This window comes from Podarcis filfolensis (genome assembly GCF_964270895.1).
Source record: "Podarcis filfolensis genome assembly, chromosome: 12".
In the NCBI taxonomy this organism is placed as follows: Eukaryota; Metazoa; Chordata; class Lepidosauria; order Squamata; family Lacertidae; genus Podarcis; species Podarcis filfolensis.
This window is the reverse complement of record NC_139614.1, coordinates 36,224,242-36,239,865: the sequence shown is the minus strand read 5'-3', so window position 1 is coordinate 36,239,865 and position 15,624 is coordinate 36,224,242. Positions and strand designations below refer to the sequence as shown.

The 15,624-nt window shown below is 35.9% G+C and overlaps 1 protein-coding gene across 9 annotated transcripts in view; it reads right to left on the bottom strand.

Moving 5' to 3' along the window:
• MLLT10 (MLLT10 histone lysine methyltransferase DOT1L cofactor) overlaps positions 1–15,624 on the bottom strand; it is a 127,773-nt gene that overhangs the window by 8,544 nt on the left and 103,605 nt on the right. For all 9 annotated transcript variants that reach the window (XM_083579344.1, XM_083579337.1, XM_083579340.1 and 6 more), the window contains 3 exons: positions 6,724–6,841; positions 5,362–5,434; positions 830–984 (listed from right to left, as the gene is read on the bottom strand). In XM_083579344.1, coding sequence (XP_083435470.1) covers positions 830–984; positions 5,362–5,434; positions 6,724–6,841 — 346 coding nt within the window. The remainder of the gene's footprint in view (positions 1–829; positions 985–5,361; positions 5,435–6,723; positions 6,842–15,624) is intronic.

The following is a 15,624-nucleotide window of genomic DNA, read 5'->3' as shown; positions in this document are numbered from 1 at the left end:
TAAAACACGGTAAAAGCTACTTTTTAAATTGTAAATTGTACTTGTTCAACGTGACCTCTGGGCCTAATACAGACGCCAGGCTACTGGTACAGGCACATCTGGTCATTTCCCAAGGATTTAGCTTTTTTATCCCTCCTCTTCAAGAACATACAAAGGAACTCTCAGTGTGCCCAAATGAGATGCAATAAGACTTAGCTAAACCTGTCCTCCAGCTATCATGTTTAAAGGATTATCCCTGCATGAATTTCCTCACAATTAGCATTTTTGTCAGGGTACCATTCATAAAAAAAAAAAAATACCAACTAGATGGCACTTCTCTCACTATCAACAACCAGGGAAGCATGGTCAATTTTTTTTGTTAATTGTTTAAAAATATTAATTTTACCATTCCAAAAATTTAAATGCTTGGATTACAAATAGAAAATCACTTCTCAAAAGGGGCTCAGGCAATCATTTAGACCACATATATAACTTCTTCTTCTTCTTCTTCTTAATAATAATAATAATAATAATAATAATAATAATAATAATAAAATGTTCCCACATCTGCTGTAACCCACTAACCAGATCTCCCCCGTTGTCAAGGTTCTGGAGCAAAATGTCATTGGCCAACATTTTAGGCAAGCATTTTTTCATTCCAAGATGGGGAGAAGCTGCCAGAACCATGTTTAAACACATTATTATGCTTTAGCAATGTTTATCACTGTTCAAACATAATTAACCCATACTCACCAGAAAACATTTCTCTGTTGGATATTACATAAATGGGGCCATACATGGTTAACAATGTTCAGTGTTTGAAACAGGCAAGACAGTATGAAGTACTTACTGTCACTAGGGGTGCCCTGTTCTAGCAAGAACTGTTGCCCTTCACTCCATTGCCTCTCCAGAAGTTGCTCTATAGTAACTGGTACCGGGGGCAAATGCTCCACATTGCTATTCCCTGGCTGATCATAACGAATCTGTAAATTACTTACAGGCGACCTGTAGGAAGATTATAAATTATATTTAAAAGGAAGAGGAGGGAGGAGAACCCCACATAAAAGACGCATCAACTTTCTTTAGCTGCTCCTTAACCCCTTGCAAATCAACATTCCTTAAGATCCCTTACTGGCTCCCATCAACAATGGTTTAAAATAAAATCCCAGCATGACAACAGTTCTTAGAAAATTTCTGTTCAAAATACAAAGCTTCTCTTATTTGGATAATCTAATTTAACAGTGCCCAGATGAATGCAAACTTCATCAGCTGATGGAATGTTTTGCTGATATAATCAACTACAAGAGCTCTACAGAAGATATATATGTATATAAACAAGCAACACCTTTATACAATGCCAGTCAATAAAATACTCGTCAAATTCCTGAGGTCCTCTATAGTTTATGAAATTTTGCACAAATACTCTTGCGTGAGATTTTAGGAAGAAAATGACTGTGCCATTCAAATACTTATGGCTTATATTTTGATCATCAAATATCTTTGGAATCTAGCCCAATGAATAGCTAAAGAAAAGAGGAATGTACCATGCTATTAATCTCTATTTAAAAGGCAAGGCTTCTGTATGATGTAGTATAGGATCTCTGTATAACTGAACCAAGCGATTAAGACACTATACTAAAGAAAAACCTTAAGTATAACAGCAGTCAATATGACATGCAAGAAATTAAAGGCACATGTAGACAGTATAGCTAATTTAGGTCACAACAGGAAATCCTGATCAGCATGTAATGTGACAGACACTTTTACAATTTGGAAACTTTTGTTTCTTAAAAAAAAAATTAACACACACAAACCGAGAGCACATTGCAATTTCTTTGAAGACTGTGACCTCATTGAGTCTTTTGAGTGCCAAGCATTTCCTGTGTCAGAGTCGAGAGATAACATTACAGCAGCTTCCTATCAAAATTATACTTCAGACATTTTTAAATTCATCTTAAAAATTAAAAATGTATATAGACCTAAGATGCTGGTGAATTCAAATACTTCCTGTCCACTTAATTACAAGAATATTGCAATTTCCTTCTGACATTCACAGTTTTCAAGTATAGATTCTTGAACATGACAGCACAAAGCATTTCCCCCAGCACTCTGCCTTAGCTGGAGTAGAGGGCATGTAAAAAGCTACCTACTATTTAAAATACATGTAAATTCTGTCTTAATGTGGCACCATTTATATCAGTATCATGGCTGCTTTGAATTTAACGGGTTTGGATCCAACTCTTCCTATTGCCACATTGCATAATCTCTGTTAGTTTGACCAGGAATTCAATATTCAGCCTATTACTGCATGTAACTAATGAATCTATGCCCCTATTTCCAAGTAACAAAAATAGTTTCATCTCACATTTACTTAATCTAGTTTAAAGCACATAGAAATTAAGAGAATTGCTGAGAAACATGCAGGAGAACTAACACAGTAACAGAAAGCAAGACCACAAAAGTCTTGTTTTCTGGTCTGGTATATAGGATATACCGTGTTTTTTGTACTGAAAAGATCACCAGCAACATCCTGCATTGGGAAATATTTTGTTTAAAATCAAAGCTGGTAATCAGAAGAAATAGGCAAAAAGGAAATGAACACAAAGTGTGAATTATTTCATAAACAGCTAACATTCAGTTGGACTCTAGATCTTCTGCAGGATACTATCAGTGAAATTACTCAATAAGGAAAGCAAGTGGCAAGTGACAAAGATCAGATTTAAAAGTATATTATAATTTTTTATTCCACTTCATTTTTACACCCTTGTAAACAGTTAAAAGCTGTTCTTAAAGAACAAAACAGGTTAAAAGAGCAGACAGAAATCTCATTTTCACAAGTGGGTATGCTGGGGAAAATCCTAGCCAGAAAATAAACAACCTAAAATTCTGTAAGTGGTCCCCTCTAAGTAAGCAAATCTTGATGATAACTAACTATAGAGCTGGAGTCAAGTGAAATGGGATGCTAGAAAGCATTAAGGGCAAGAAAAGACACAAATAATTATGTAATTCTGTATAAATCCACATTATGAAAGTACACATATTATACCAAATATGACTTTTTTCTAATAAGAAATTATATCTATAGAATGCTTAATAGCACTACTGGAATACACAACATCTTCCATACAAGATTAAATCCAATCAAGAATTACACCATTTGAAGGAAAATTCAGAGCTCATAGTATAGAAATGTATAAGATCATAAACAGGGTCAAGTAGATATAAAACTGCTATATATTCTTCAGTACAATGCAAGAATTACATGACACCAAATCCATTGTTCTTCCTTACAAAGTATACTAAATCTACAATTGTATCACAGAAGTGGGGCAATATACTACATTGGTTAAAATACAGTATTAAACATATTAATCTGTGGTTATTAGCCAATGTGACCAGAGCACTTCTGCACATAGTCTCAAAGGGTGCAGAGTCGACTGCTGCACAAACCTCCATTCACTTATTTGGATGCATTGTGGGAGATCTGCATAAGCTCTATGTTAATGATTGTGCATTATACAGGCATATATGCTTAGTAGACTGCACTAAATCTAAACCCTTTGAATGTCAGGAATTGGGGGGGGGGAGGTGCAAAGAGCAGATCATCCCATACCTGCGTATTTCCCGAACAATTAGACAGGGCACTAGGTTTACCAAAGGTCACTGGCTAGATCTAAACTGGCAGTTTTTATATATAAAATAGTGGAGTGTGATTAAAAGATACATTGTCCCTTTCCATTGTTTCATGTACAGTGTCAGAGACAGATGTGTTGTCTTACACACAATTTTGCACCCTTTTTAGTATATTATAAAACAGAATGGGATAAAACTGAAGGGTTTCATAAAATCAAAATTCTTATAATCTAAACACATGTTTAACATGTGTTTTATACCTACAGGAGTGCGCATATGCCAAGTTATTTCATATAAGCATAGACAGCATTTTATTTGCAAGCCTATGTTAATAATGTTTCACTTTGTTATAATTACATATAATCCATAAATAACAAATATATCTGAAGAAGAGTTGAGTGCTAGGCCATAATCCATAAAGACCTGAAGCAAACCTAAATTCCAGTGAAATCAATGGTACTTAAACAAGGAGAATTTCTGTGTATTCTGTGCTATTATTCCTCTATTTATGAAAGAGTTCTGAAAAGGGACAAGACCCTAATAAAAATACTTAAATAAAAAGTTTTCCAATAATCCACATGTTTACCAGACCAAAAAAATCGATCAAAAGGCTTAGTATGCTGCAACACTAATAATAAGAAAATATATTACATTATCCGTTTTATTTAATTTTAACTAACTAATGCACAATGGAACCCTACAAACAGCTCCAACAGAGATAAAGATGTTTAAGGAAATAGATCTATATACGTAAAAGGCTTAATTTGCAATCTGTCACAGTCCATCTTCATAAGACTTTTGAGGATTTGTCCCTAAGACAATACTGGCCTGATTCTTTAGAAATGAATATATTTTCAGTCAGTCTTTGGGATTTGCAAGCTCTTGAAAATCAGGCCACAGATCACTAACATTCACTTTACAGTTCATTTACTCTTGTACATGACACAGCACTTCTGATTAGATATGGGACATTGACATGCCTCCACTAACAATGTTTTTTATTTATTACCAACTTATTAAATGACTGCTGATACTGCAGCAGCAGCACATAGTGCTATTCTATCATTAAGCAAAAAGTTTAAGAATGCCAACCAATAATTATGAAATGTTTTTTTCCCCACTGAAGTCAATACACAAGCAGTGCAATACCATCTTTACATGACACATAGCAGCAAATACTATTTCTTTAAACAAAGACACCAGCATAAAGTGTTTAAATTCTGGTGACCAGTGTTTCAGTTCTGGTCATGTCTACATTTTAGATTTCATTGCCTTTGGAAGAACTTTCCCTTTTCCTGAACTAACTATCTTTTTCTTTCTTTAACACATTTTAAAAACACATTTAACATATAAAATGTTTACATTTAACATTCTTTTTACATATATATATATATATATATATATATATATATATATATATATATATATATATATAGACATTTGGTAGCTGCTGATACACAGGATTTTACATACAAATAATCAACTAGCCATATAGGTGAGCCAAGATTATGTAACAATTGGAGGGATGTGGAATTCCCCAAAGCCATTTTCATACCAGAGGTAAAATATATTATTTTATTAGTTAATCCTGTTAAGTTGATATTGGGAACATTTTTCTTTACCCCTCTAGACACAAATCTGTACAATTCTGTTCAGCCTAAATGAAAGCATGGCTGATAAGAGATAAAAGTTTCCATGCCTTAAAGAATATTTCCTTTGCCTTAACTCACGAGTGTAAATACTGCTTACCGTGGTGAAAGGCTTCCTCTGGGTGAACCTCCCCTGCCCACAAGGCTCCGGCTATTGTCTCCAAGATCTTGATCTGCAGAGTAAATATTTCAAAGCCAAGAGTGACTCTTTCCGAGATAATATTTTAAGATGCTGCAGATAGGGAGATCCTTTCAAAATGTAATCCAGTATCTGGGAGTTGCTAGTAACACTAGAGAAGGTTACCAGTTTAAAACTGCTAACTGCAGTGGGGAAGGCATTGTCCGCACACATTTCTCTGAGCGTAGCAGGCCAAGGATTAGCCTCAGTCCTTTCATTGCTTTCAGTTTTATAGCACAGAAGCATGGCTTGCATTTCCAGTACCCTCCCCTCAGCCACTTTTAATTTCTGCAGCGAAAGTAATGAATCACAGCTGTGGACAGCTAATCTGTATGCTTATCACAGCAAATCCCCAGGCTTTGTATTTTTGTTAACACTTTGCATCCCAGGAAAACCCATAAACCGCCCTGTATATTTACTTCTTATCAGTAACTTTTTTCCCCCAGAAGTTCCACTAACAAATGTTAAAGCATACATTATTTTTCTAAAAAAAGTTAATGCCCATTACTTTAAAAGTGAAGAAAAAGGAATATGGAGAATATGAGATGTGTTTAAAATGTATCATTAAATACATGGAAGCGTCTTGCTTGGACTCAAAAGGGTTATTTTTCCCTATGGCCTCTCAATAAAATAACCCTATCTGCCCCCTTCAAGGTTGCCCTCCCCCTATTCTGCAGCAAGTGACCTCTGGCCTCTTAGAGGGCAAGACATGACTGATCCATTCTTGGTAAACTGCTAAACTCATTCCCTTCCCCCAAACAGGCATGACTATTACGACATGTCAACAAATCCTTAAGGATGGAATGAAACAAAGCAAATCCAGCAGCTCATTAGATTTTTTTTTCCTTTTTAAGCCAATACTATTAAAAAAAAAATCGTCATTTTTAAAAACACTGCGAAAGTTTGCGTAACAGGATCTCGGTCACACAAACTTGTATATCGTGCAATTTCATGAATTATGCAAATAAAGGTTTAAACTATTCACAACAAACCCCGGCGCTGCTCTCCCCTCATTGCAGAGAACTAAGAGAACTGAACGCATCAATCACAAAAGTCACAGGAGACATTGTTGCATTCCTGCCTGCTCATGGCTCTGCTTAAACATTTACATTTCAGACAGTGGAAGATACACAGCAATGACTTCTGCAGTAAAGCAGCATTCGTTTCCAAAATGCAGCAAGCTGTTAAACATGCAGCTGAACCAAAAGCAAGAAGGAATTAGCTAAAAAATATCCTTTTAAAAGATACGGTGCAAAAGAGACATTTTGAAAATCTTTATCTTGCCTGTTTGACTGTTTTCAGACTGAGATGTAAGTGCTCCCATTGTTGAGGTGGGGTTCAGCCTATTGCCATACGTATGAGATGGAGGCAGGCTGAGGGAAGATCCAGGTAGGGTATTTGCCTATACAAAAATAAAATTAAAATATGTTTATACTTTTGCAGAGAAAAACCTAACAAGGCATCACCTGAAAGTGTCACAAACTCAACACAGGCAGTCAAGAATATCACACACGTACAGTCTTCAAATCAGGCTTAGAACCAAATAAATATATTTGAAAACTAAACAAACATTTCCAACTTTATGATACTGTAGAAGAGTGTTTCCCAAACTTAAAATAATAGCGGGACAGATGATTTGGGGGTAGTTTTAACAATACATATTTTTGAAAGCTAAAAAACAACAAGAAAGTCAAATAAAAGAATTCTGCCGTAAGCCTTGCACACACATTCCTGGGGATACATGTATCACACTTTGGAAAACACCGCTGTAGAGCACTGCAACATCCAAACTAATCCGCACCAGAAATGGCATGAGCTACCATTTCAAAGTAACTGCTACAAAATGTTGGGTAACACAGAATTGCTCACATTTCCAAAGGACGCAGGCAATACCAGGGCTTGGCTGCATGGTGACCATGTGGTTTTCCTAATTATTTAATCTTATTAAACCATTTACAGAATAAGGGCAGGTAGACAACAGATGTCTCACAAATGCTTGGGTTCCTTACATCACAAGAAGGCAATGAAGGTCAAAAGATCCAACTTCCAGCTTTATAGTTTAACCGCATAGAGTCATATTTCCTTTGTTGTGCTCTATCATTAGTAAAACCTGAACACTATTTGGTTACTTCCTATTTCATTTACACGAGGAAACCAAGTTTTTGTTTTTGTTTTATTTTACAGAAAACACAGCCATTACAAGTACGTTTCTATACAACGTTGGGCTCCGTGAACCACAGCTCTGCCCCAACCCCCTTATAAGGAAGTTCAGTTTTGGCAGCTGGCCAGTTCAACTTACTGAAGAGCTCATCCAAAATTGTATTCATTCATGTTGCTAACCACAATTCTGAAGTTCTCCGCTGGGACTTGTGCCAAACAAGCAAAATGAACCCTTGAAGAGATAAAACTGAGGAGGCTGGCAGAACTTTTGTCTAATCCGGCATAATAAAAATACCTTCTTCCCTTAACTCTGTTACTATCTACTAACATAACTCATTTAATACTCAATTTGGAAGCTTGGTGAACTGCTACCAGTTCTTCAGAGAATTGCTTTTAAGAAGAATATATTCTAGATTTCAGCCTCATGGTATTGACGCAGAGAAAGTTAAACACTTAAAAATTATAAATAGTTTTAATTTAAACTCAAAAAACATGAAAATTTGTTTTTGAAGAAGAAATTAAATTTTAAGGTGTAATCCAGCCAAAGTTAAGTGTCTGATCACAAGCACACTTACTAGGAAGTAAGCCCCACTGGAAAATTACTTTCTCATAAGCATACTTGAGATTGTACAACACAACCCATTGAATTCAATGGTATAGTTAAACTTGTGCTTAACATTAAGATCAACAGATTTTTTAAATACTGAAATTGGACAGCTTGTCCCCCATTTAAAAGAAGGTTGACTAGCTGCACACAACATAAATACTATAAGCAAAATATTACAAAGTATAAGCTGCATCTTTAAAAGAATCTTACTCTGCTATTAGGCTTTGGCCTCCAGCCAACGTGTTAAGCTTCTACAAATGTATACATTTATCAACTATTTCAAAAGAAAGTCAATAGCCCTTGCTTATAAACCAAGGGAAAATTGTGCCCCAAAGCCACTCTTTGAGTTTTTCTATTTTCATGTGCAAGCAAAGCACTGACAAGAAATCACACACACACACTTGAAAATTTGGTGATTTAATGCATTGGATGATGTTCATTATTAGGGTAGACGTATTGAAATAAATGACTTTAGTCCATTTATTTCAATGGGTCTAATTCAAGCGATGACTCAGCTGGATATTGTCCAATGCTTTATCTGCTACCAGAATAGAATATTTTTACGGGGAACCATCAGAAAGTAAGTCAAAACCCAAAACGAAGGAAAAAATATATTTTGCACAAAATACCAAGGAAAAAAATATTTTGCACAAAATACCAAGGAGAAGATACATATGAAATACTGAATTTTCATTACTAATTTGTGGCATAACACTGGCTAAATCCAGAGCGCAGGCAATTCCTATCATTCTGTAAGAATCATAAGGGCTGAATCCTTCGAACATTTTAACATGTTAGAGATAAGCAAAAAGGAATGAGCTACTTAGTCCAATTCATACAATCACTGGCATCACTTGATGGCTCTGTGCTTACAGTTCAATCCTTAAAGTTCAATCAGTGACAGACTTCCTGGCAAGAATACTTAAGACTGCCAACTAGATTATTTGCAGCTGAATGTGTGAAATGGCTCTATTGAAAAGAACCGGGGCAACATAGATCTTTTGGTGTGCTGCTGTAAAATGGTTTAAGGCAGCACTTCCCAATTTCTTTCCTCTACAGGCCACTTGAAAATTGGTGAGGGTCTTGGTGGACTTAATGATTTTTCTGCCTGTTGTAGCAATTGTGATGCACTTTGCTAGATGCTGTACGATTTTTAATTGTATTTTTATTGCTTCTTTTAATTCTTGTATTGTATTTTAATTTGCATTCCATATAACTGAAATTGTAATACCTTAAAGTATAGTATAAGGAATAAAACAAGCAATAAAAATATATAATTAAAATCAATATGGATATTTAATACTGGCATGCCATGGACCACCCAAGTGAGGCTCATGGATCACTAGTGATCCACAGAAAACAGTTTGGGAACTCCTGATTAAAGGTGTTTGGTTTTACGCTACTTGTTTTTTTAATTTTCTTAGATCATTTTTAATACTGCTGTTTTTAATTTAATTATATTATGCAAGCTACCTTGTGAAGATTACGCACTAAATGGCAGCCCAAATTAAGTATGAATGAGAAAGTTCTCACTGTGGTAGCTGTTCAGTGATGGCTCATTCACACACACAAGTTGCCACTCGATGCAGTACTCAGTGAATATTCATGGAGTTGAATTATGGATTAGAAGAGCAATTTTGAATTCATTTGTATAATCATATACATGCAAACAATATTCTTAAGAAAGCTGGAATTACACAAAATAAAAATACTTTGTAGGTTTTGCCCAAGTCCTAATTCATTTACTGTCCTCTTAATTACTCTCCCAAAAGGTCCTAAGGATTAAAATGCAATAAGAAGGCAAGTCCCCGATAATTTGCAGAATTTATACAAAAAAATGCAAGTCTTTGCACTTAACTCATTATTCCTCCTAGCACAATAAAAGTACTATGCCCATTTCCAATACAATAAAACGCACTGGTGAAAAGCAGAGAATAATGAGCACTTAGTTGCTTCCCCATCCAAATCTAACTTTTTTGACGCATGCATTTTCCTGTGCTGATTCTAGACATAGCCCTTGGACAACAGATCCACTGGCAAAAATCCACAGAGATAATTTCTGACAAGCCCAGTAAGGTTTTTGACTCCCCACACATGGAACAGCAAGACCCCATGCTATAACACAAACTGCTTTTGAGACCCAGCCCTTTCAGAAGTAGTTTGCTATACTGAACAAGGAACTGCTCAAGAAACACAAGCTCCTTGAACACATAATTAGGAGTGTTGTTCTTTGGATCCTATCCATTGATTTCACAGAGATTTAGCTGCAAGTAGTAGGTTTTTTATCTCATCTTGCCAAACATGCAAAAATTGCTGGTACCTTTCCAACCATGGTAGCTATCCAACCCACCCACTAAAACAGGACAAAAGAAAATAATATTTTTGAACATTTGAAAAGCGAAACCTTTTTTTTTACTACACACACACACACAAATTTAGACCCATTCAAATTCAACATTTTGCAATATTTTATAGTTCCCAGACATGTACACATTATATTTCAAATATTATTCCTAAATTGCCATAAAAGCTGTTTTAATCAAATTGGTCATTAATTGGGAAGTATATCATGAACCAAAACACTGTCAGGGGGAAAAAGAAATTAGAGGCAGGATTACTATTTATATAGGAACTTAATTTGGACAGGAAAGTAAAGTATTCCATTGCTGCATTGTTTAAAGGTGAAGTAAAAGAATCATGTTTCACTTGAAGTTGAAAAACACTGAAGAAGCGTTTCTTTAAAAGGCAGACTCATCCTATCAATACGTTTAAGATAATGGGTTCAAACATGTACCAATATGCAGTTCTGAAACTGCATTTCACTTTACTTCAGCTAACTCAGTTTAATCAGAAACATCAACTCAAGACTGAAATGCACTTTCTATCCATGTGAAACTTAACTTTAAAGATGTTTCAGCACACAGATTCTGGACACTTACAAAATGCCTTTTATCTATAGGTAATGCAATGTACTAAAAACAGCAGCAGATCGTGGAAGGTATACCTTATAAAAATATCATTTTAATGTTCTGATTAAAGGCAATACAGAGACATATACCTAGTCTCTGTGTTGCATGAAACAGAAAAGCAAACTGGGTAAGTCAATGTTTTAAATAAGCCATTACCTATTTAGAATTATTTGCTTAATGACATGAGGGATAATCCAGAGCACCTCATACGCTGTGCCCATGTACAAACAATTTCCATAGGCTCAAGAGAGCCTTATTTCCCCCCCCTCCCCTGACTACATGCATGCACAGGCAGCCAGTCAAGGAGATGGTAGGTCTGTGTTTGCCTTCCATACTCCCATCCTGCCCTTCCTCTCTGGTCAGGGCAGGTTACTCATGCTCAAAAAGCCTATTGTGTTGTACATGCAGGTTAAGAGTAGGGGCAAGATGAATGGGTGTCCATTGTGAACAGACACCCTATGCACATAGGAACTGTACCAACAGGACAGTGGGCCATGCCCTAAGATTTTATTAGTAGTTACTTTTATAACTAGCAAATACCACATGATGTGTCCTTAAATTTTAAGAAAATCAGTATGTTAGAATAAAACCTGGCAGAACACTTTTTTGTAAATATGACAGAACCCCTATAGTCTTAAAAATCAAGCACAAGCACCCAGTCACCTCAACTTTTAGGATATTTAGTATTTTCTGATACAGCCCCCATTCCTGTCTAAGCTCCCCACGACTAAGGTTTTAATACTCAGCGTGTGATGAGAGATGAAACCAAGTGTGAACAACTTTCAGGTCCCATGAGTAGGCTGACTGTTGAAGCTGTCAGGTTCAATTGCATCATTCCGACATTATTCAATGCCCCAAACTTCACTCTAATTGTTAGGGGCTTAACATATTCAAAACCATTGTTTAGGCTAATGCTGAAATGCCCACAGTTGAGTTTCCATAAAGAAGGGGGAGGGATTTAATTGTACTTAAACCATTACTGAACTCTCCTTCATTCATGATAGGACAACAAGAAAGGCCTGAGCCACCAATTCCAAAGCTGCTTTGTAAAATCAGTTTATATCTAATAAATACCCCTCTTGCAAATTAATTTTTTTGTTAATAATTGTTGAGGGTCACAATTATTTCCATACTTTAAAATTAAATGAAGAACAGCATCACTATTTGCTTCAAACCGGAAATATTTTCTTTTCTTTTTTAATTCTTTTTTAACGGAATTTGGAAAAGGGGATACAAAGATTATCAAATATATTTTTGCCGAAGCTAAAATGGAAATATATTCTCCATATAGATGCACTTTAAAAAACTTAACCACTGTAATTTTAATTGGAGATTCTTCGCCTCTCTAAGATGAGAAGTGCAATTTTTGTTCCCTCTTCTAGTGGAAGTTGTTTCAACAAAAACACTCAAAAATGTCTGATATCCTGTTGGTATTTATGATTTTTTTCACAAGTGCTGTTCATTTTACACAGGGTTTACAAAGGGCAATTTGCTGTTAAATCATAGCTATAGCAGGGATAAACAATCTGTGGTCCTCCAGATGTTGGGACTCCCATCAGCCCCAGGCAGTGTGGTCAATAGGTGGGATGATGCAAGTTGTAGTCCAGCAACACCTGGAGGGCCACAATCTCCTCTGCTTTATACAGACAAATCAATCTTAGTTTATTTAACATTACTGAAAATTTAAATATCAAAAAAGAGGGAAAGCTGATGTCCATTTTAAGAACACTCTGTATTTCCCACAGAAAACAACATGTAGCCATATACAGTGATACTTCGGTTTAAGAACAGTCTGGTTTAAGAACGATTTGGTTTACAAACTCTGCAAAACCGGAAATAGTGTCTTGGTTTGAAAACTTTACCTCAGTCTAAGAATGGAATCCAAACGGTGGAAGGGCACCGGCAGCGGGAGGCCTCATTAGGGAAAGCCTCTGGTTTAAGAACGGACTTCCGGAATGGACTAAGTTCATAAACCGAGGTACCACTGTAGTTACTTATAATATAAGCCACATCTAGCCATAAGTCACTAGATGTAAAGTGCTCTAATCAGTACTATCTAATCATTAGCTACAAAATAGCTTAACTTGTCTTCTAAATTATCTGATACCTTTTTTCCAACATTTTTAATATTTACTGTTAAAAGACAAAAGATACCTGCCAGATACTAGCCCTCTGATTATTGAAAACCCAAACAGAACAGGAGAGTATGTCTAGGATCAAGTGGAGATACAACTTTATGTTGAATGTGGCTTCAAAGCTTTCTGTCCTCCAGCCAAACGCATATACTGTGAAGACACTGCTATTACAATACCGCTCACTCTCCAGCAAGAACTTTGGCGAAGTCAGATAATCACTGGTGTACATTTTTTAAGCAAGCAAGCAAGATTATAGTCAGGCAATGGCATGGCATATTGCTAAAAAAGCCTAACACAACATAGTCAATTGCCCCATAATGCACACTAGTCAATTTCAAACACTGTTCTGTACAAAAATGCTCAAAATTCACAGTATATTTATATAAGGGCTTTGCACTATCAGTGAACTTTGGCCACTCCTGTGAAAGGTTTTGCACACAATCTTTCCAAAGTTATATCAAAATTCACGGAAGTATTTTGACATCTTTTCATCGCAATGTAGGCTCTTACCAAAACACGCACACAAAAAACCATTTTTCACATTCACTGCCATTACTATTGTCTCAGGAAGCTAAACTGAAGTAGTGCTACACTCAGTTCATCGAAGAGGTCAATGTGCCTCAGTTGCCTGGAGACTGATGGTTGCTACAGCAGCACCAGATAAGCCCAACTAAATAAGCTTCAGCTCGAAGGCAGAAAGCATTTACTGCTGGACTGAAACATTGAAGCAGTTGTCTCAGCATGCAGCAGTGTGCACAAAATCATGCAACTGTCTGTCAACCTTGCTAAACCGTATTTATACAGGAGGCCTGCATTACTGAAATCAGTTTATTAAAAAGTAAAGATTTTAATTGGGCAAAATACTACCACTATGAGCAACTATGATTCCTTTGTTCTTCTAGTAGAGTCACATGTTGTGTGGAATTTTCCCTCTGGCAGTAAATTCTTCTCTTCCACCCCAAAGTCCCCAGTCATAATGACAATGAAATAGGATTTTGCTTAGTTTTGTCTAGTATTTGATAAAAACTATTCAAATGCCATTTTAAAGAAAAACAGACAACACTGTAATGGAAATCTTTCTACATTCTGAAACTTTTACTCAAATATAAACACCACTAAGTGAAAATATTATTTCTGAAGGAAGTAAAAAATATGATGTTTCTGTTTTAGGATCCTTACATTAAGGGGAGGGGGGAGAGAAAGTGAATTAGATATGGCTGCTTTTATGCCTGCCAGCCAGAGGGGGTCACTGCAGAATGATACAAATAACACTTTTCAGAAGCACACAGGAACTCAGGACAAAGTTCAGGGCCTGACATACGATTCTCCTATACACTTGTGCATGAAGCTGCTGCACACAGCCATAAACCATTAACAACTTAAATAAGCTAGATGACACTGCTGCTCTATCAATCCTTTCAGGAAAAATATTGCAGACATGCTTTACTGTCTCCCAGATATGTTTTACTTGTCTTCAACAATAATGTTAAAAGTTTTGAGAACAAGCCAATGAGAAGCCTACTTGGGAGCACACTCACTGGAGCACACTCCTGTCTACTCAGGAGTAGAGTACATTAAACTCATTTAGTTTAATGGGGATTACTGACAGGTAAGTAGGTAAAGGAATGCCACCTTGCAGACACATTTTATTTTACTAGGTTATGGAAACAAGCCCAAAGGGGAGCACACATTTGTTACATGTAAGTCTATGACTTACTATAACTACACATGTTGTCTCCTTCTAACTATCTGACTATTTCAGCATAAGGTACTGAATGCTATGTTGCTCTTTATGTACTATTTATTTACACAATGAATATTATTTAAGTACATCAGAAGCTGGCCAGAAAAGCAGTAAAACTGGTAACTGGCAAAGTTATAAGGGAAGAAATTATAGCAAAACAATGAATTTGTTGCATCTTTATTACAAAATATCAAGAAATATCAAACCCAATTCATTTTTCTTGAATAATATATCACAGTAGTCATCCAAGCCTCAATTGCATTCTCTAAAGTTGTTGTAAGTTTTCAACTATTCAGAAAACCAACATGTTTAGAGTCAGCTTTTGTACTATGTAGTTACAAGATTTCCAGAATCACTTAATATGAACAAATTGACCAATCATCTGTCTAGAAATGGTAAGAAAGATTTTTATAAACAGAATTAAGGATGTGGAAAAGCAGCCATGCTGAAAGAACATCAACATACCTTTAACCAGAACATGTTCCTTAAAAGTTTAGGTTTTGGCAGACAGAGGTATGTATGGTAGATATTCTGTTTCTGACCAAGTTCTTTGCCAGACACATAAAACTT